Source organism: Sinohyriopsis cumingii, chromosome 16 (genome assembly GCF_028554795.1).
Source record: "Sinohyriopsis cumingii isolate HCF-2022 chromosome 16, ASM2855479v2, whole genome shotgun sequence".
Taxonomy (NCBI): domain Eukaryota; kingdom Metazoa; phylum Mollusca; class Bivalvia; order Unionida; family Unionidae; genus Sinohyriopsis; species Sinohyriopsis cumingii.
The window spans coordinates 12,997,910-13,020,412 of record NC_142976.1 but is presented as its reverse complement, the minus strand read 5'-3'; the positions used below and the strand labels follow the sequence as shown (position 1 = coordinate 13,020,412).

At 35.1% G+C, this 22,503-nt stretch overlaps 1 protein-coding gene across 2 annotated transcripts in view; it reads left to right on the top strand.

Annotated features, from left to right (window-relative positions):
- The first annotated feature begins 773 nt into the window (after nt 1–773).
- The window catches only part of LOC149779960 (RNA-binding protein 39-like), a 58,059-nt gene continuing 36,329 nt past the window's right edge, over nt 774–22,503 (top strand). For both annotated transcript variants that reach the window (XM_089936672.1, XM_089936671.1), the window contains exons 1-3: nt 774–908; nt 3,579–3,655; nt 21,735–21,784. In XM_089936672.1, the coding sequence (XP_089792798.1) occupies nt 3,602–3,655; nt 21,735–21,784 (104 nt within the window). In that variant the 5' untranslated portion in view covers nt 774–908; nt 3,579–3,601. The remainder of the gene's footprint in view (nt 909–3,578; nt 3,656–21,734; nt 21,785–22,503) is intronic.

The following is a 22,503-nucleotide window of genomic DNA, read 5'->3' as shown; positions in this document are numbered from 1 at the left end:
GCGTAACTTCGGCTGCAAATGAACAGCCAACTTAAGTTTACGTATTTATATATGTCTGCTACAGAGGTAAGTATCGAAAAATCGAAATAGTTGAGGGGTAATGAAAAGTATGCTAATTTGTTATGGTACTAATGAACTTTATTCATGCATGAGGCACATACTATTCTTACAGCCGCCTTGCCACAGGAAAATATAATAAACAAATCTTTGCTGTCAAAATGAAAGTAAAAAATGTGTGGTTGGTGGCAGCGTTGGTTTAGTATAAAAGCCATCAGTTGTATTAGGAATTAACCTGATTGCCTCAATCAAAATCTCACAAGTATGCTTTCTAAAAAATCATTAGTTGGTTTTTATGTGTATCTTCGACGCGAAATGGCTGAGAGATGTTTATCAAAAGAAGGTATTAGATTCGACATCGCAATTTCAGGGTCAATTGTAAGGATCTCGCGAGTTTAGCTATTTCGAATGTATGAACTAGGGTCTATTAATTACAAGAAATTGGTGCGTAGTTGTAGATTTAGTACTGTATGTTGCTTTGTTTATTTGTATTTGAATTAATAATATACAAAAATGTATCTCTAAACTATCATTTCAAGACGTGAAATTACGTTCATACACGTAAATAAGTTAGTCTGGTTCCTTGCTTCTCATACTCCTTGTGCCGCCCTTTGCTGTTCAAAACAGGGAACCAGACTATAAATGGGTGGGGGGGAGGAAATGAAATCTTCAGTAAACCAGTCCAAATTGGGCTCCCTTGCATTGAAATGTGAAACCCCATACGGTGTACAAACGCCATATTGCGTAGAAGCGAGGAAGGAGTTTGGAATTTTTTTGGTTCTATTTCTTAAGGATTTGTAAAAAAAATTTAATATCCTCATTATAATCAATATCAGCTGGATTAGCTGAAGGTTCGTAATGTGTTCACCAATATATTTATTTATAGTTTTAAGGCATGTATTTACAATTTATCTATTTTAATTGTAAACATGGTGTGGTATCGCGCTTCCGTGATTGATAAATCCATAACTTAATTGATAGATGTATCGAGTCGCATTGTGCAGAAGTATGTTTTGTTTTAAAGAATTGGAACATATCACTTTTAAACCGATAAAAGGGCTTTGCATCAATGTATTATTGTGTGCTATTACCTCTGGGTGACATTGATGGACTCCATACACGTAGCCCGGAACGCTATATTATCACGGTACATGCTGTTGGTATCTGTACATATTAAAGCCGTTATGTTGCGAGGTTACATTTTGTGAAGTTTCTATGACTTTCCCTCTATCTATTCCTATAGAAATTCTGTGTAAATCGAAACCCGTAAATGTAAATAAAATCGGATGTAGTGCATGACCCAGATCCCAGTACGGGGGGGGGGGTCTAGTCCTAATTATAATAATAATGAGGACTTTGTATAGCGCCTAATCTTTAGAAGCTCAAAGCGCTTTACAACATTAGACAACACCTATAAGATAAGAAACATAATGATATTACAAAAACAGACAACATGAAATTAGAAAAACATTAAAAAATAAAAAACATGCTGAGAATATGTCAGGCAGGAAATATTGTTAGGTCTTTAAGTTTGTTCTTGCTGTCGAAATAAGTGAGTTTTGAGAGCCCTCCTGATTGTGATCACTGTGTCTTTGTGTCTAAGTTCAGTGGGCAATTCATTCCACGTTGCTGGGCCCTGGTATGCAAAAGAACGCTGTCCATATGACTTTGTTTTCATAGTGGGAATAATGAGTATATGATTGTCAGAAGAGGAGCGTAAGTATCTTTCTGGTGTGTACACATGGGTGAGGTCAGATAGGTGTGTTGGACTAGAGTCTGACAGTGAAATGTAGCACAGAGAACAAATTTTGTGTTTGATTCTGGATCGAATGGATAGCCAGTGTAGGGTACAGAGCAGCGGGGAGGTGTGCTCTGATTGTGGTACTCTAAGTATGATCCGAGCAGCTGTGTTTTGAACTTTCTGAATTTTCTGGAGTAGATATTGAGATGAACCAGACAAAATTGAGTTAAAATAGTCCAGTCTTGAAAGTACTGATGAACACACAAGTGTTTTAGTGGCATCAACTGAAAGATATTTGCGAATTGAGCTGATGCATCTCAGCTCAAGATATGCAGCCTTGCATTTGTTCATGACATGTTGGTGCAATGTGAGAGTAGTGTCCAGAGTAACACCTAGGTTTCGTACTGATTGTGTGAATTTGATGTTGGTGTTGCTGATATTTATTGTTTGAGGTAAAGGATGTGAATGAGAAAGTCTTTGTGTTGTGATCCGAATGGCCTCAGTTTTATCATCATTCATCTGCAGCTTGTTACAAGTCATCCATGATTTCACATCAAAAATGCACCTCTCTACACCTTGGATGGTAGCATCAACTTCATTTGGGTGGCTAGATTTGTATATTTGGGTGTCATCAGCGTACAATTAGTGAGACATATTAGACATAGCACATGTTAATTTTGTTTAGGTGCTATGTCTTACTATCCAAATAACGACCTTGTTTAGCGTGTTCCAATGTCATTGACATCAGAATGAGTAATCAGAGTTTCAGGAACATCTCGCACACTTGGCAGCCTATATCGACACTTCCACTAATTTATGTGTAATTAATATACTTACTGTGCTGTCTTTATCCTGGCGGAATGAAAATATGACACTAGCAAATGGACACATTTTCACGTTCCATTGCAATGCGACGATAGTTGAGGTATGCCGAAGTAGGTCGGGGGTTTGTTTCTTGAACAAAACGAACCGTTGCTTACAGTTCCAATAGGCATAATATATTTTTTATATGTTTCTTTAAAGAATAATATTTCAACTTAACCCAATTTCGGCTTTCATCGCTTTATAGCCAACTTAAATATAGGCCAACGAATCTTGAAAACGGGACCATTTCTTTTGTGATATTTGGAATTTTTTAGAGAAAAGACGGAAGAGTAAGTAAAGTCTGACTAAAACACTATCATTTAGAAAAGCATCGTTATTTTTGTTGTCAGTTGTGTGAAATATTCCAGAAAATTTGACTTTCATGACGATGTTAGTCGACATCAAAACACGCTACACAGTGCCGTTAGTCTGTAAGACCTTGACGCTCACAACATAAATATCAGCGTCTGGTCCTACATGTAAGACCTAACACTGATATTGATGTTTTGGGCCCATTATACCATGGGCTGATGAAGAAAGTAATTTCACAAGATAAAATGTTTAGCTTCCTTTTTATTTCAGATTTTATAATTGTATATAAATTGTGTTGTTTTTTTAAATTTACCACATGGAAAACATAAGCCATACTGTTTTCACCATACATCTAAGGAAGCATGGCTAAGAAATGTTGAGCCACTTGTGTCATTTTTGATGTTACAACACGTCAAATATTGATTGACTTTATTCCTGAGTATCATATCCCATCTTGTTGACTCATTTACAAATGAAAGTACAAGAGCCTTGCTATAGTTAGGTCAATGTACACTACGCCTTTACTGAATGGGGAGCTAAGATTGAAGAATATCTTTTAACAACCTGTGAACCATGAAATGTATAATTCTTTAATCTCTTGCAGGTTGGTCCAATCTACATAGCAGAATGGCAGATGACTTTGATGTAGAAGCGATGTTAGAAGCTCCATACAAAAAGGAGGTGAGCTCTATGTTTCGTTTTATGAACCTGTGTTGAAGACTCTGCAAAGTATTTGTAATCAATATCAGCTAAAAATCGGCCATAAACATGAACAAACAGATTCTCTCCTTTTAGGCAGGAATTTTTTAAAAAAGATGGTTGGTTTGCCCATTGGTGTCAACCTGTGAAAAACTGTCCTAAGAAATTTTTTGATCATGCACCAGAATGTTTTTTCTGCAAATTGGGTATGACTTTTACATTGCAATTTGTCCCAATCATTTGGTTGCTGTTTAGTGCTAAATGAATTGTTTAGCAAGGTGCGTGTAATGTGCAAAACCCATGCTGACGTGAGGTTCTGCTGTGTGACCATGGAGAAATGATAGTGTAACAAAATAAAATGTTTTGTTCGGAATCATTTTCTTGCAAAAGATACATGCAGTGTGTTCATGATTGTGCTTTAGAGTGCTTATAACCATTCTTCAATTTTCTCTGGCCCATTTTTCAAACTGTCTTGCAAAATTGTTGAAAATCAGGAATAGTGAGAATTTATCTTGTGTATCGAATATCTATGCAATCTTGTTCGGTATTGCTGCTGGACATTTTCAGTTGTATTGGAAATCTACTTTCATTGCTGTGAACGTCTGCAGAGAGTGGAATCTATTGTTTGTCATGCAAGAAATATGTTTAAAAAAACATAAAAGAACATATCTGAAGTGTCAGGCATGTCCATTATATGTATGAAATCATTTATTTTCAATACGAACTAAGAACTGTCAATTTTTAAATATATCCTTTTAACTTTGCAACATTTCGTTCTGTATTGGCTTATAGTGTCTGCCTTGATGCGGAAAGTCATGGGTTTGAACCCCAGCCAAGTAATACCAAAGACTTATAAGTAATAGTACTAGAAGCTGTCTCACTTGATGCCCAGCATTTAGATGTTGGGACTGGTTGGCCTGGTGTTGGAATAATGTGATTTTCAGTTTAGCTGTTGTTAAAGCTATTGGGCAGATGTCAGCCAGGTTAGCGGTAGCAGCCTTTTTGGGCATCTTGTTTCACTTCTTAATTTTCATTCTGTTTTTGTTTTTTTGCCAGTTTGAAGCTCGTTAATAGCAGCCATGCCAATTCTTATGATTTTACCATAAGTCTTATGAAAATTACCCTTAAAATACAGACTTGCGGCATAAATGTAAAAACTACGGGGAAAATGGTCATTGCCGGAAAATACAGAAAATTAATTAATCCGTGTTTGATTTGGATATGGGATTCATATTAGAAGTAGTGAAATTGGTCAGGGAACCAGACTAAATTTACAGCAGATGCTTTAAACTGCACCTATTTGTTTATGCAAATCGTCTGCATGATCAAACTATTGATCATATATATTTTTTTAAAATGGAGTCCAGCAAGTGATGCATGTCAGATGAAAGGGAAAATAAGCCTTCTGAGAAGCGTTAATAATCAACACAGGAAAAATAAAAAGGAATATTCAGATTCTTGTGAATAAAAACTGGAAGGGACACAATTACGTTTATTATACATCACGTGCCAATTTGAGTATGACTCGTGGGAAATAAGATTGCTGTCATCATGTGAAATGGAAAAAGAAGTTCCAGGAATTAACCAAGTTGAGAGACAGCAAGAAGCCATTGAGCTGCATAGGGTTTGGAACTAAAATTTGTGCACTGTATTTGTGGTAAATACAGTTCATGCGTACTTTACAAACTTTTCAGTTGAGCATAATGTTTATCTTTGCTGCATGTTCAGTATACCGAACTATGTCCCAAAGTTTAAGAAATGTATGAATTGTTTGGAGCTTTTCGAAGACAATGAACTACATCACTCGTCTGAAGAAAATATATTGACCTGCCCACACAACATGTTTTAGTAAAGAAAATCCAGTTAGGTTTGAAGTGCAAACAGCACGAGTCTTGGGTATATCTTTATGACAATTTAGGGAGCATAAATTTATGAAGTCAAAAGTACATTGTTCCAAGGTGCTAGTCCTGGGACATAAGTTTTATTTTCTTCCCCTATTTAATAACTAGTCATACAAGTGCCAATTTTTGTACTGTACTTAATCTACCTTAATTTGGCCATTCATGCTCTCTGGGGATCCAGAATACTCAAATGTAATTTCCATTCATTCCTAGATGTTCTGTGGTAGCTAAAACAAGTGGTTCTTGATAACTATCACATGTATGCCAGTTTGTTTGTTTGTTTGTTTTTTTTGCTTAACTCTTTACCTACTGCTAATGTATATATGCGACCATAAAAATAGCCTTGTAACCCCAGAGACGCATATACAAGCTGCTAATAATACATGATACTCTCTCTATTTCTCTGTCCCGACTGGTTCATGCATGTGTTTCCGGCCAAGGGTTGATACACATATACACGTTTCATATTAAAGCTTTGTATTGGATGCAATTACAAATATTCGTTCTCTTTTATAATATTTAGCCAATGAAAATAGTCCTTACATAAAATGATGAATGTATTCTATTAGTAGTTTTACAGCATTTAAGCGGGAAATTCTATTGAAAACGAGGTCAGTGGTGACTGTAAAACAAAATGTCAACATTCAAGTATTCCGACGCCGATTCTGATGGAAGTTTTGAAGGATTTGAAAGTGATGATATTTGATTTTAACCAGATTCAAGATGAAGGATTGGTCATTAGTTTAAGTCCTGTTTCAACACCTGACATTTCAGATTTATCTGAAACGTGAGACAATCAAATCTGGTCGGAACATGTGAGACTGGTAAATGTGGACGACTTTACAGCAGTTTCAGAGCCAGCATTTATTTTAGAAGAAAATGCAAGGGAAATATATTTCTTTTTACGTGCTTCGGGTAGTATCATAAAAAATTACCAGATCTGCAGTAAAATAGTGGACACATTGGTGTGCAAAATAGTGGTGAGAAAAGTAATCTAATATACATTTTAAACACATAACATTGAGATGTATTTTTTTATTATAAATATGAGAACATAAACATTGATTCCTGTGGATTATATGTACTTGTTGATGGAAATGAGTGGCACAAAACATTGGTAAGTGTTTAAAGTTTTATTTTACGTTGGTAAGTGTTTAAAGTTTTATTTTACATTAAATTACATGGTTTGCATGGGACAAAATTGATACAGAAAATGTAGACAGCATGTAAATAACTCAAGAAGTTCTCACTTAGGCAGCTATTATGATGCTCTGGGGTTCAGGCTACAAACTGCTTCTAGAAGGCAGGCTGCTAATCAGGCTTAGTAGCCAGGGCAGCAAGTACTTGCAGAAGGTAAAGAGTTAACCACATTTAGGGCTAGGTGACCAGCCAATCAAAATACCTTAAATCAAGAAATCCTGTATGATTAACTAGCAGTTTTAAATGATGTTCTGTTCACTCAAAGCAGATTCCTGAGTGTGGGTCACATTTGATTTATATCTTCCGAGTTGGTGCTTTGGTATAATTGAAAGGCACTAAACTGACACAAGTGTCCATTACTTTTATTAATTTATTAAATGACAGTAACTAGTCTTTGTCTTTCCTTCTTGTTATTGATTATACAGATGATCAGCTCCCAGCATGTGATATTGTTTGAAGCAAAACAAACATGCTTAATCAGTGGTCAAGCTACACTTGAATTTTAGAGAAAAGTGACTTCTCCTTTTGGAAAGTACAGGGAGAAGTGAGAGCTGAACAGGGAGATGTGGAAACAAAGAAGTGCAGTGTATGTGTATGTTTAGTTTTGAATTATGCCCTCTATTTAATGAATTTGGCAATATGACTTTAAAGAGTACTGTAGCAGCATTCATTGTAAGGGCCATTACTTTAAAACATACATAGGACCCAGGGAAGTCTCCTTTAAAGTGGGGTACTCACCCAAAGTTGCAATTTAGAATTTTATTATCATTCTAGAATGAATTCTGTGAAATTAAAGTACCCTGGCATATATTTTTGTAAAAGCTGTCTTCCCTGGGTACCATGTATGTTTAAATGGAACAGTCCTAATGAATTTTAACTGATTGTATATAGATTAAATTGATGTAATTAAAAGAAAGTAAAACTGCTTAATCAATTCCTCTTAAACTATTTTTTCTTCACTTTCGGATGGTTGACATTAAAATGGCAGTTGAAAAGGTTCTAAACTTTTACCACATACATGAGCGTTACTCATGCTCAGTTAAAGGGTGTTCTGTGTTTGCATTTAATTCATAAATTTTGCAAGGAAGGTCTTTAGGAAGACTCAGAGAAGGAAAGTTCATATGGCAAAGATGGATAAAACATGACTGCCACTGAGTCAGTGAGTCTGAGGTAACTTTTTTCAAAGAGACACAATCCAGGCTCTGTAACTGCAAAAAATGTCAAATATGAAACAACTATATAATAAAAAAAAAATTTTTTTTTATCTACATTGGTTTGACAATTGTCCATGGTTTGGATTCATTTACTTTGAAGGAAAGATGTTTTGGAATGGAACTGACAAATTCAGGACTTGGCACGTTTTGTGGCAGTCTGGGTCCTCTTAAATCCTGTGCAGCACAGTGCCTGCATCATACATGCCATCATGTGCAGAACAACCCTGAAGTTGGAGTAGGTAACTCTTTACCTCTAAAAATTAAATGAGAAAGAGGGCTCTCTTTAATGCAGCCTGCACCCAAGCACAATGGGAAAAATACTTTGATTTTCTCCAGAAGAACGGTTAAATTTGGTGCTATTTTAAATAACTTACTCAATTTGTTAAGCCAATAAAGTCTTGAGAGAAGAAATATGGGAAAGTTTGAATGCAGGTAAATTCATGTTCGTTCTTGCTGATGGAAGTACTTTGCTACCATATCGAGCAAGAAAAAATGTCTTCAAGACACCATCAATTTAAAGAAAAAAGAAACCCTTCGGAGAACTAAATATGTTCTTTATTTCATCCTTTTATTCTGTTTGAAGTGCATACAACTCGTCAAATCTAGGCAAGTGATTGAAATTTTGGGACAAATGAATTTTGTGAAACTACCTGATCTAGACAAGTGGGTGAGAGAAAACGTTTTGTGCAGTTTTTATTTTCTGAGGTTATAATTTGTAATATCACTATTGGTGTTCCAGGGTAGTAGGTGGATACTGTAGAGCATGATCATGAATGACTATATAGACTGACAGTAAAAAAAAATTGTTGCATTTATTTTCTTTATTAAATTATATATTACTTAAGGTCAATAAAATGAAGTTTTAGCGTTACAGTGGTTTTATTTTTTTTGATTGATATATTTCTAATTCAAATAAGCCTGTGTTCCAACTTGCAAGATATTTTCTGACCATGTTTTGAATGCAGCCAAATAGATCCAATATTTTCAATTTAAATCTGAATGAAACCAACTTGCCCAATTTTCATAGTTGAGAATGGTACCTCTCAACCCATTGTCCATGGCATAAGTGTTCACATCTTCAACAAAGCTTTGTGATAAGGCATTTAAGAAAAACTTAAACTACTGGTGGATCTGATATAAGAAAAAGTTTTTTTGTGTTCGAATTTAACCTACCATGTTGACAAACTTGTATCAAAATACTGAATCAGCTGTCCCCTCTTGGACTTCATATACTTTCAACCAATCATTAAGTTACACGTGTAGCACATGGCATTGGAATAGTGCTGATGCTTGGCAATATAAACAACAGTGGGGAGCAACCAAGTTTATACTACACTGCATATTTACATTCAGCATAAGTAGCTAAAGGGTTTATGGTTATTTCAGTTGAAATTTTGAAAATTGCATATTGAATGCATCCTTGTTAGTGCTTCACCCTTGCAATCAAAAGTAAGTGTGACCTACATTTAATGCATTACCAACATATGTTAAGTATTTGTATGTAGCCCATGAACAGATTCATCAACGTCATATACATTCTGGCCTACATAGAGTGCCAGTGAAGTTGAGTGAACACGTTGATTTAATCATAAAGTTTCCATGTGAATGATACATGGTACATTAGGTATAAATCAACCCTCAGGTTGGTGGTAGTGGATCCTAATCAAGTTCACATCGAAATGCAGTCTAATAGTAGTCATGTAGATTGTCACTCGAAGTGTACCAAAAGCATTACCCCGTAATGTTAGGCTTGATGGGGTGGGCAAGTAAGGATAGTGTTAGCAGTGGGATTTTATGCTGAGAAAAATGTTAAAGATAAACTAGTATCAAGTTTTAGTAGCAGTTGTGGAGGAAACTGAAAACATAAAGTGTGCAAGTTTTGGGAAATTAGCTGAAAATTTTGGGAAGAGGTCATAAATCTGATAAATTGGGTTGGACTTTAGGGCCTGTGCCTTAAAGGTAATGGTCAGCCATTCAGTTCTGTTTGTGTGGGAAGTGAGTGCTGGTCCGTTTTTGGTATAGTTTATAGAGATGGAGAGATGAATAATAGTTTTATTTACTGCAGAAAAAAATGTTTCCTATTGCACTGGTTTTACAATTAGAATCCGTATGAATTTTTTTAAATAAATAAAAATGTATAGTGATTAGGCTCAGTTAGATTTTGGGAACTTGGAGGGGTGTGTGCTAAGGTCAGGAATGAAAAATGGATAGCCAACCAACTGGAAATAAATTTAACAATTTTTTTTTACTAATAGCCATCCAACTAGAAACCTTTTTTTTTTTTTTTGGCCTAAGAGAAAGTTAGTAGGGACATGTATCAAATATTTTAGTGAAGTAACTCGTGGAAGGTGTATATGTGATTCAGTATGAAGTAATTATAAAAAAAAGTAATCTGCTATGGTTTTGTATTCATGTTGAGTTTAACATCTTTGATATTAATACCGTTGTTTCCAGATTATGTAAGATCCACATTGAAACCAGTTTGACAAAGTCCATAAAGTTCCAAGCTGTCAGACCAGCAGCGCATGATCATCTTACTGTGTACAAGTTTTAAACCATTAGATTGAAATGAGAATAGTGGAGATTTAATGCAAACATAATAAAAAATGATGCTTCCATTCAAATTTCCTATGTAATACTCCTGAGTTTGAAAAGCAATGAAGAGCTCCACTGTTTTCATATAGACTCAACAATTGGCTTGCGTTGTAATAAACCATCAGTAAAGTAGTGTGTAGTGTCAGCACAAGTTGCAAGTATCATTGTAGTGTTTTATTATTTTTGCAATTTAAACTTAATGCAGATGTCAGAATTAGCTGATACTATTCAGCAGGATGAACATTGGGTATTGAAGTCGAGCGCTCTCTTTCTCTTGTGTATTGAATTTAAAAGAAGACACATCTTTCAGTGATAGATATGCAAGTTCAGTGTCATTTATTAACTGATGAAGCATTCTATTAACATGACTATTTAGAATGGCATTTTAGAAAATTTAATTCCCCCTGTTATTGTAAATGTAAAAATAATCTAATCAATTTTTCTTTTCATTATCAGAATATATGCGTGATTCTAATGTGTATAGTCTGTTTTTCTCTGTAACTTCAATGGCAGCAATACATTACCTGGTGTTACTGAATTGCTACATCTTTTCGTTGTACTGTTTCCCAAGACAAGAGTGAAGCATCAGTCCTTTGGAGACAGGGGCTCATGTTGCATAATAACTCCAATTATAAAACATGTACCTGGACCAAATTTTGTGGAGGACTCCATTTAGGTTATGGATGGGGCCTATTGATTTTTGGATTAGAAGGTCAAAGGTAAGGGTCATTGTGGCTCATTGAAAAATCAAGTTTTGCTAAACAAATTTTGTTCTAGAACAAACCTTTTGGATGGCTTTCATTTGTGTAATAAAGAAACCTTTAGACTGGGATTTGAACTTCAGAGGTTATGTTCATGATAAATCTGACAAGAAAATGGTTTCTATGCAATTGTTTTAGTGCAACATAAAGTATCTTAGTGTTCATTGAAACACTAATCTCTGTTCGACCTTGCCCTGCTAGTGCCTATATTAAGACTATTGAACATGGGGTTGGGTATAATATACTGTTCACTGTGCTCATGTTGATGGATTTTCTTCACACTTCAGATGATTGATTATGAAGCTAAGACAAATCATTCTGCGACTTGCTTGCCTTTTAGACCTTAAGGTCAACAACAGTCATAGTTTTCGGGTAAGGATTTTGCTTGAAGTATTTTAATTTGCTTACATTTCATAATCACTATATAGAATATTGTCATACTTAGTATGAATCAATATGAAATTACGACAGTTGCTGCTTTGACATGCTCACTTGCCGCTTTGACCTTGTATTTAAGGTTAAGCTTCATAAATTGATGTTTACTTCATATTTTTCGGATGCTTACATTTTTTAAAGCTCTTGACAGATTTTCGTGACACTTAGGATTAATCATTTTGAAGTGAAGTCGATTACAGAATATGTTCACTTTCCACTTGACCTTGATATAAAAGTCATCAAATGTGAATTAAGATTTTAGTTCGAGTATTTTCATTTGCTTACATTTCCTAACCCCCTTGAGAGATTCTGATCATTCATGACACAAATCTTGATTTAGTTGAGAAATTCTTTAACACACCTTTTTGACCTTGGATTCAAGGTCGGTGTTAGAAATAATTTAAAAAAATATTCTACTGGTCTTAGACCTTGAGAGTTTCTGTGATGGTCTCTTGTCCATTGTCTGACCATCTGTTAGCATAATTTGCTACTTCTACTAAACCTCCTGGAGAATCGCCATTAAAAAATAACGTCCACATTCATACCCGTGCTCTACATGGCCGTAAGTGGGGAAAAAAATTAAACTTCAATATTTTATTGGCCATCTTGAATATCTTCTTGATACTCCTCCTAAATGAATGGTATTGTCAAAATCAGCTTTTCATGCAAAGACTTCTTAATATGTCTAATTGTTCCCAAATTAAAAAAAAGGTGTCCATATCGTGTACATTATGACCACCACAGTGGTTATCTTGAAAACTTCGTTATTGCTACTGGATGAAAAGTAATATTGATGTGGAGTTTAAACCAGAAGACTTCTTGTGGTATCTAGTTCGTCCCAAATGAAAATGGTGCCATTGGTACAGTATGACCATCACATTGGCCATCTTTAAAACATAATTACTACTTCTGATGAATGGATGGTTGTATCAACATGTTTTTTTTAAAATAACTTACAATGTCTGGTTGGTCCTAACTGAAAGTGGTGACATTCAGTATGCCTGCGACAGTGACCATCTTGAAAGTTTTATCACCATTTCCCCTGAATGAATGGTCATGTGAGCCTGTGGTTTTCACCAAAAGACCTTTTTTATGTCTAGCTGGTCATGGCTTTAAAAAATGGTGCTGACTTGAAAATTGCTGCCAATTTGACCATAATGAAAATGTTGTTTCTAATTCTCCTAGATTTCTGGCTACATCATCATTTTGCCTTTTTATGATGTCTACAAAATGAAGTTGATACTAATTAAAAAATTGTGCCGATCTGATATAAAATGTGGCCACCATGGAATCCATATTGCAAATTTTTTTTTATTGTTACTCCACCCTCGGCTATAGAGAAAGTGTCTTGTGGTGTATTCCTGGACATTCTTTTCAGTATATAGAGCATCATACCCTTCGAGGGGCTGTTTTCTTTTCTCTCAAGATTTTCATTTGCATTTACTTTCCAAGACCCTTATCAATTTTCTTTATATTTTGGACAAATCATGAGACTAGGACAAATAGGTATATCAGATTTTCTTTTTGATTATAACTGCTTATATTGTCTTTGAATGTTTCTAAAAAATATATGCCTGCCATATTACATTATATGATGTGAAGGCCACTGCAACTGAAAGAAAAGAAATGGTTTTCTTTTCCACCATCAACAGACTTGGTGAATGGTTAGCACTTGGCATATAGGAACAAGTTAGGGCCAAGTTGTCCAAGGCCAAAATCACTGATTGAAAGAAGAAAAATGGTTTATACAAATAAGGCCTTTAAAAATAATTTTTTTTTTTGCTTAACAACCAATTGTAGTTTGAACCATCAAACAATGTTTTCGCCATTACCCCCCCCCCCCCAATAATAACAATGAATGAAGAAAGACTATCACATGGCCATTTTCTGTCATTTCATCTCCTTTCTACCAAGGTACTCAAAGACTTACAAAAATGGTACTAACATCTACCTTGCTTTGCGCTCAGCATTAAGATGTCATTGTTAGGATTGATCAACCTGGTGTCAGGATAATGTGACTAGGTGGGACATCAAGCGGCATGATGCCCCAGTGCTAGACATCACTGTAAACTGCCACACTGCAGACATCGTAGCGATATGACTGACAAATTGTTAAAGCTACATTAAAAATCCAAATCCTACCAAGGTACTAGTAAGTAACTCGCTTTAAATGTAACACAAAGCTAATATTTTACAAACTCTTACTAATATAAAAAAGGCACAGCATCATGTCCTAGTTCTTTCAAAGTTCCTCTGGCCTTTTTAACCCATTGTTTAATATTTAGACAGTTGGGGTAGGAGGTCAGTATTTCATTATAAAAAGTATCGAATTTGCCAGGACTATGCAGTAGTGGTAGTTGCTTTAGCCATGGGCTAACAAAATTATACAACCTTGTATCAAATCCTGTGATTGTGAAATTGATTAATGGGTTATTCAGCTTCCAATTCATGACAACTTAAAGCTATTTTGTCCCTTTAATAAGCCAGCATACAAGTCAGTATTAACCCATTTTATCCTGAATACGACTGGTCGTAATACCTCATTCTATCCTGAATACGCCTGCAGTCGTAGTATCCCATTTTATCCTGAATACAACTACAGTCGTACTCTACTACGTATGTGTGTAGCATCTCTAGAAACACGTGTTATACATACATATATATGTGTACTTCTTCACCTACACAGGAAATGGTTAAAGCATGCATGCGCAGTGAAATTTTAAAAAAAACGCGGTTGGAAAAGAAATTGTTGACTTGAAAATCGATCGATAAAATGATGGACGACAACTCTGATGTAAACATGGATGTTGATAGCAAGGGTAGCGACATTGAAGTTGACGATTTGGATGATTCCAATGATAATACTGACTTAAATGATGGGTTAGAATTTAATAAAGTTGATGTATGAAATGATGCATGGCTTCATGCACTTTTCGACAGCGATTCGGAGAATGAAACTGACTTTGAAAGCTTTTAAGAAAAATGGGTCCGGGATGATTTTTCACTTCTGTTGCAGACAAGATTTAAATTTATAGAAGGAGCAACACCCAGGAGAAGCCGATGCAAAACATTATTTTGAGTTACTTTGGGATGATTTAATCTGGAAAAAAACTTGTTAATGAAACAAATCGTTACGTTGAAAGATTTCTAGGATTAATTTGTGACAAGTTTTCATGAGAAACTGCACGCTGAAGTACATGTTCCAGAATGTGAAGTAAACAAATTGTTCCTTGTGTCATGTTGTACAATTTTAGTAAAATTATTTTAACTTTTGAACTAACAGTGCTATAAGCTTCAAATTTGGACCAAAATACTAGAAATTGAATTATCTTTATTTTATTCGCATAATTTCATTAATTTTCATGGACAAAAGATTCACTGAACATCTTGGTAAGTTTTATAATTTTTTTTTTCTTCCTTTCAAGTCATATTTCAAAATACAGTTGTGAGCATGTACATTGGTAAATGATAACAAAACATATATCACTGTGTTGCAAATTTTATTACTTTTTCAGAGACATAGTTTTATATACTTTGTAAAAGAAATAACATTGTTAAAACATTTTTAGTAAACATGGCGAAGGTAGTCACAATTTCAGCAGCTGCTGCTGTATGATGCTCCGTTTTACCACAGTGTATTTAGAATTGCTTCTCAGGAATCGGGCACTGCAGTTGAAATTGGTAAACAGGATAAAATGGGTTAAATAGACCTTGTATGGGGCCTTTGCTTATATGACTCTAGTCTGTTGGCTTATGTTTTTCATAACATGGGAGTTAAAATGAGTCCATCATAGGAGTTCACAAAGTGTCTTCACTTCCATTAGATGTATAATACTGGCTTGTCATTTTGTTTACTTCTAATCTTTATAGGAGAAAGGCAGATTATTCAGTTGCATTTCATTACATATGTCATGAGATTCGATGATTGTATAACTAAGCAGTGCTGCTCCATCACATGGTAGATTATTCATGACTGCTAGACATGTAAGTAATGTCAACTTGAATGTTGGATTATTAAACTTAATACTTGTTTCATTTGTAATGTCTGAGATATATTGATTGTCTTAAGGCAGGTAATGATCAGTAAGGTTGTACAAGTGTGCTGGTCCTCAGTTTTTAATCTTGCACAACATATCCTGTAACTTGGGTTTTAACCTGCTCCACAGGATGTACATTACAGCTTGTGTAATGTTTATTTTCCATTGTATTGTAGTAGGGTATTTAATCCCTTCCATATTCTCTCCACATTGATTCTTCATGGTTGAGGGGTAAATACCTACAAATCGCCGCTGTATCTTGACCACAGAAGAGCTGGTGCACATCATTGTTTGATATTGAGTACACAATGCCTGACAACCACCTGTGGGGAAATTTCAGAGCAATGTACATTTGGATACAAAATAATTTAAAGAGTCCGATATTCAGTATTTGCGTTTCAAAAGGTTGATCTGCTACTATGCAATACTTCTGTTTGTAGTTATTTATCAGATAAAAAGTCCCCAAATTGCAAAATCAAGTGCACCTTTGTCAAACCCACTGATAATTAGGTCCATTCTTTGCCTGAGCTGTAATTATGCCAACAGCTTGAAGTTGGCTTGAATAATGAGGGTGCAGAGTTCACTGGTCCACACCAGTAACAAATTCATGTCTCGTGATGTCTTCCATGCTTTTTTTAGCATTTTCTTTTTGATGTTCAATACTGAGAAGAAAACAGTGTGATTGATTTTGCTTATAGAGTAATTTTCTTACAGAGGTGGTCATATTGTTTTGATGTTGGCTGCATCTGATTCCATTGCTGTTATTCACTTGGACAAAAACACTGTGCAAGTGTTGAACTTGTCAAGACTTTGATTTGTGCTCATATGTGCAGAATTGTTTTAAACATTCAGTGACAGCTGTTTGCATTGGTCTAATTTTCTTTTATGTTTTTTTTTTTGGGTATTTGTAGAGATTGAACCACAAAAATAAAATGCCAATATGCAAACCGATAATCAAAACCATGAATTTAAGTACTGCAGAAAATGTCTTGTTATATAATAACATAAAAAATAATCCCTTTGAAAATAAATGATATTACACTGTAAGAATGGAATTCTGTGTGCCAAAGCAACATTCACACTGAATCTTGTGGCCTGGAAAACTTAAGACAACTTTCACATCATGATATATTTTTCTGAGCATCATAGTGTACCAGTGGAAAAATCTTGCTCCAAAGTTTTCTGAAGTGTATGATTGTATTTTAAATTTTTCTGGACTTTACAGATTCCTGTTTTCACTATAGCTTGATCCAGAGGTGCTGCTGATGGTGACGTCCAAAGTCAATGATATAGTCTTGATTCTTGTTCACAGCCAACCCTGGTTCCTTCATGAATGAGACAGCAAGATCACAATTTCATCAGCTTGAGCTGGACATTGATCATTACGTCGAACAGTGTACTCTGCACTTTGAGTTTTTATTTATTTTAGGCGGTATTTCATGCCAGCATCTGTGTGAAAATATCACTCTTGTATAAAATAATGGTCAACTACCTTTGATAATCTCCGTTCTAAATTCACTTTTTATATTTCAGATTGGTTCCAGTTACTGTTTTACCTTAAGTTTAAAGCAAGGAGAGGGAGGCATTGCACTGTATCATTGTGGAACATGTTTTAAAAAATGCTGTATAAAAAGGCTAATCAATAGAATAACCAGTGGACAGAGTCTTAAAATTTGCAGATTAGCCATGTGAAGTGGTTTGGTGAAGTGTCTTACTCAAATCAAAATTTTATCAGACTGGCTGATGGCTGACATGGATCTAAATCACCGATAGTAATGAGATGATCTTGCATCTGAGTGGATCATCATACGAACATTAGAACTCCGTATTTCTGATTAGATTTCATTATGCAAGCAGCAAGGTCTTAGGTGAATTAGATTATAGGCAACATCCTCAGATAGTTGCAAGGTGATAATGCATCTGAGTGGCTAAGCTTGTGAAGATTATACAGACCATATTCATAGCTGCCAAGTGTCCAGTTTTTTTTCTCCATATTTGTCTGTATTTTGGACTCTGAATACGGGTGTATGTTTGTTTTTACAAAAAGTATGTTTTTTAATTTAAAACATTCCATGCAATTTTCAGTTTACAATGGGCACTCGGTTCCATTCTGATAGAAATGTATCGCATGTATATAGGAATACAGTTCTAAATGTGATTGGTTCATTTTAAATCGAGGCTACCTTGCCTGTCTTTATCCACCATGTTGGATTCCGCAAACAGTTACCGCAGTCCCAGTATCTTGTTTTCATAATAGACAAGAAAACAGAACTGGAATGACATTTGTGCCGTCTTGTTTAGATTTGCAAGATAACTTGATCTTTTGCAAATTGTGTTGTGTGATTTCGCTATTGGGCATGGAGGCGCCCATGAAATACAGGAGCACAAAAAAAGCTAATGAACATCAGCTTGCTGCTTCGTCATGCGTAGCTCGGCCTGAACGTATGACGTATATAAATAACAGAGAAAACCTTGATGTAATTTGATTGAAATTTGGTTTACTGAATTTCTTTTAGAAATGAACCTTCCTCTTTCAGTAGTGTTGCTGACGATTTATTTTGCACACGTTTTCCAGACAGTAAAATTGCAAAGGATTACTCACATGCTAGAACAGTTCAGTAAGAAAATCACACAGAATTGAGATCATCAATGAAAGTTGGCACATTGGAATCAATAATGATTGGAAAAAACAAGGTGTGGAAAAGGCTCCTATAAACGGCCTGTGTTGCACTTTTGTACCTTTTGAATGGGCACACGAATGGAACATGGTGCCCATCCAGAAGGTACAAGTGTGCAACACATGCATCTTTGATATTAAATAATTATGCAAGTCACTGTCATACTTTACTGATGGTTGTGTATGTTGTAAATAATTATATATGCATTGAAATTTTAAAAATCTATATTTATTCCTGAAAATCGGTATTTTTGTCATAAGCAGTTGTCAGCATTTTTATACTCGGGGGTTGGCAGCTATGCATATTTCTGATATATTTTTTTGGGTAAATTTGTTACAAAAGTTTTTATTGGATTAACTTTTCAGATGAGGTCAGTTACAAGATTATATTGCATCTGATTGCCATGGCTTGTGAACACTCTAGAAGCCATATTTCCAGTCAGTTTTCAACTGATTTTGACATGCAAGCATTTGTGGTCAAGCACTAGGATGAGTTCGATTAATAGCAACATCCACACATTGTTATAAGTGATATTGCATCTGATTGGCTGAGCTTGTAAACACTCAAGGGACCCAATTCTTGCTAGATTTTGTCTCAGTTTGGTTTGTATGCTTATGTGACAAAGATTTTGGATGAGTTTGTGAATAGGTGGGGATCTCATTGATTTCCAGGTTAATGGGCTTGTCCCCAGGGATAATGACAAATGCAGTAAATCTATCCTGATTGCACAGATTAACTCCCATTGTGATGCCATGTAAGTGTACAATATGTACATACATTAAGGGTGGACCATGAGGAGTTTCTGTGATCAAGAGCAAGGAGAGATCCAGGGGTAATTGCTGGATGTATAAATGGCATTGTATACCAAGAAAGTGATCATAGACTCGCATACACATGTGCACATGAAAGAAGATAAATGACAAAGTAACAAGTATGTGCACAAGGCATTCCTTTCCCCTCTACAGCATCAGTATTTGTGTGAATTTATATTCATTGGATGAAATATATCAGCCACCATCGTGAGCAATATCAGGCTCACTTAGTCCTCCAGGAGTTTTTTTTTTCTGAATGCATTGCATTTCTTGTAAATGTGAATATTGAGATAGATTTTAAATGCATACATTCAACAGCATGATGTTGAAAACTTTTACTGTGACTGTTTTGTCATTGTTTAGAGTGGCATTTCTTCATGTTGCAGAATGTGTATGTGTGTGCTTACTGGTTGAATGGGTTAACAAAAAATCTGCATGTAGATGTTTGTGGTATTGATTCTTCTTCTCTGAATGCAAAATAGTGTAAGGACCTACTTTACTGGTCTATATACCTGCATAGATACTTTCCATGTCAAATAACATTGCAAATTAGAGATTGCATTAGTTATGGTATTGATAAAGAAAAAGTATAATTTAGCATAAATTTTGGGCAGCATAAAGGTGAGGCGTGATTGTGATTTAATCTAATTGGAACCATTTTTGTTTTACTCATAGATCTCCATTCTTCAGCTAGCACTTCCATTGTGGGGTACACAAAATCTTGAAGCCGTTACAAGGTATAATCTATCATAGGTACATGTACATGTGTAATTTAGTAATGTATATAGATGAATAGCCATCCAGCAAGAGAAACCAGTATCTATTTAGTTAATGAATTTTTCACTTTTCCATTTATTCACTTTGATATGTAGCAGGACTTTTTTTTTTTGTAGAATTCAAGCGTCGTAGCATTTTCTCAGATGATTGGACTAAGTGTCAGCATAGTATACAGGTGATAACTTCTCTGTATCATTTAAGATTCCTTGAAACCATCAAAACATGGATGCTAAAGCATAGTTATAAATTGCACTTTTATTGTTGAAATATTATTTTCTTATTAAATCATTTAACTTCTCTTTAGAACTGTAAAAGAAGAAAAAAGAGGAATATTTCAATTATAGTGGTAGAAACATCAAGGTGCAGAACTGCAGATTGATTTTTAATTTTCTACGTAACAAAGTTGTTTTTTTTTTAAATGGAGAAAAACAAAGATGTAATAAAATTGTGAAGTTAGTAGTAGCGTGCTATTGACCTGGCCTTCCCTCTCTACTCGTAGGGCACTCAGACTTGTGGGTGGAGAGTCCTGGACCAGAAGATGATGTGCATTTCAAGACCAGAAGAACTCTTCCCTTCGTAGCTTTAAAATGCAACATTGATTCTGTTGAGTGTATGTAGGAAGATTATTTGGGTGCATGAGTGTTGTCCATTAGGTCTCTTTTCAGGTGGTCTGGTGGCAAAGCTTTGCTGTAACTATTAGCTCATGACATGGGCTTACAGGTGTCTATAGCACAGGAGTAAAGCTCTATATAACAGGATGAATGATTAAATGAGTGGCTTGTGTTGCACATGAATCTTGTGCACATGGCATATTGCTGTTATTGGATTTTATTTTTAGTTCAGTCTAAATGTATATCAGTTGATTTTAAACACTATTTGGAACAACATGCTTTGCTCATTATACAATTGACACAGCAAAACTTGACCAACAATCTGGAATTTTTACCATATTTTATCCAAATATTCTGGAAAAATATGAGATCAGATTGTGGACAAGTTCTACTTTGTATGTAGAACCCAACTGGTTTAATTGATTCAGACATAGTAAGATGTGAGAGTTGGCCAAGTTCCTTAGGAATTAGTATGCATACCTTCCCCGGTGTTCATAGTTTTATGAACATATATAGAGGCATATATATTTGACAAAATTTAATAATAAAGCTTCAGTTTGACAATGCATATATTCTATTGCTGCAGTTGTGATACTGAAAAAAAAACTGATAAATTTTGAGAACAAAATTTTGTCCTTCGCACAGGTCACTTCTAAGACTTTTCTGGATATCTTCATTAAATGTTGCTAGCTTGATTGTGCGACTTTGAATGTCGATACAGGCTGTTTAATTTACAGAATGACTTGGCCTTGTGTTATACACAAACAGCTGTGAGAAGGATACCTAGAGCTCGCTGCAAAATAAAATATTAACTATGGCAAGATATTGGCATGAGTAAATCATTTTAAATTTCTTTACAATGTATGCAAATGCCTGAATCAGCTGGACCAGTGCACTGTATAATAGTAGCAGTAATATTAGGTAACGTTTAACAGGAATAAGAGACTGAAATCTACTCTAATTTTTCTTTGCTCCTTATTTTTTCTTTTCCTTCCACTCGTGGCTGTCCTTTCTGACATTGATGTTTTTGGACATCGCAGGATGAAGGCAAACGAGCAGAGTCCCCAGATTCCAAGGACAAGAAATCCTCGTGAGTAAAATTTATTTATATGTATTTTTTATCAATTATTTATCATGATTCTATATGTTTGTTACTAGTAGAGAAAAGATGTATTGTTAACTTTTTAGTTGCCTTTTGTTTGGTTGTGCAGGATTAGTCTGGGAAGTCCTCTGAAATTAACTTGTTATCCCTACTACCATGGTAACTTGTACTTCACTTGTATGGTCTCTATTGTGCCATCATGAAGTGGTGCATTTAAACTCTGTGTACTAGGTGCCATGATCAAGAGGTGTTTTCACTAGCATCAGGCTTGATACATTGATTTAAAAAAAAAACCCACTTATTTACTTAGTGTGAGGCCAGATTCTTCACATGATGTTGTATATACAGTATTGCATATAATAGATAGAAGGCCTCTAGGTAGATTAGTTCTGTAACTGATTGAATTACCTTTCCTAAATAAAGTCTGCATTATTGTTATTATCATTATTATATATCCTGCATGATGAGGGAATGCGGCACACACTGCAGGTTCATTTTCCAACATAAACTAATTTTGCATGCCTTTCAGCAAGTTGAATTTAGATTGCCAATACAGTGGAAAGAATAAAACAATGAAAATTATTTTGATAGCGTCATAATCATTATTTGAAGGTTAAAATGATGGGGAAAAAATTGGGAGACTCGTCTGCCAGAAGGAGAAATTGTCAAACTTGCTCCAGTTGAGAATTTTTGAAATTTTCATATGC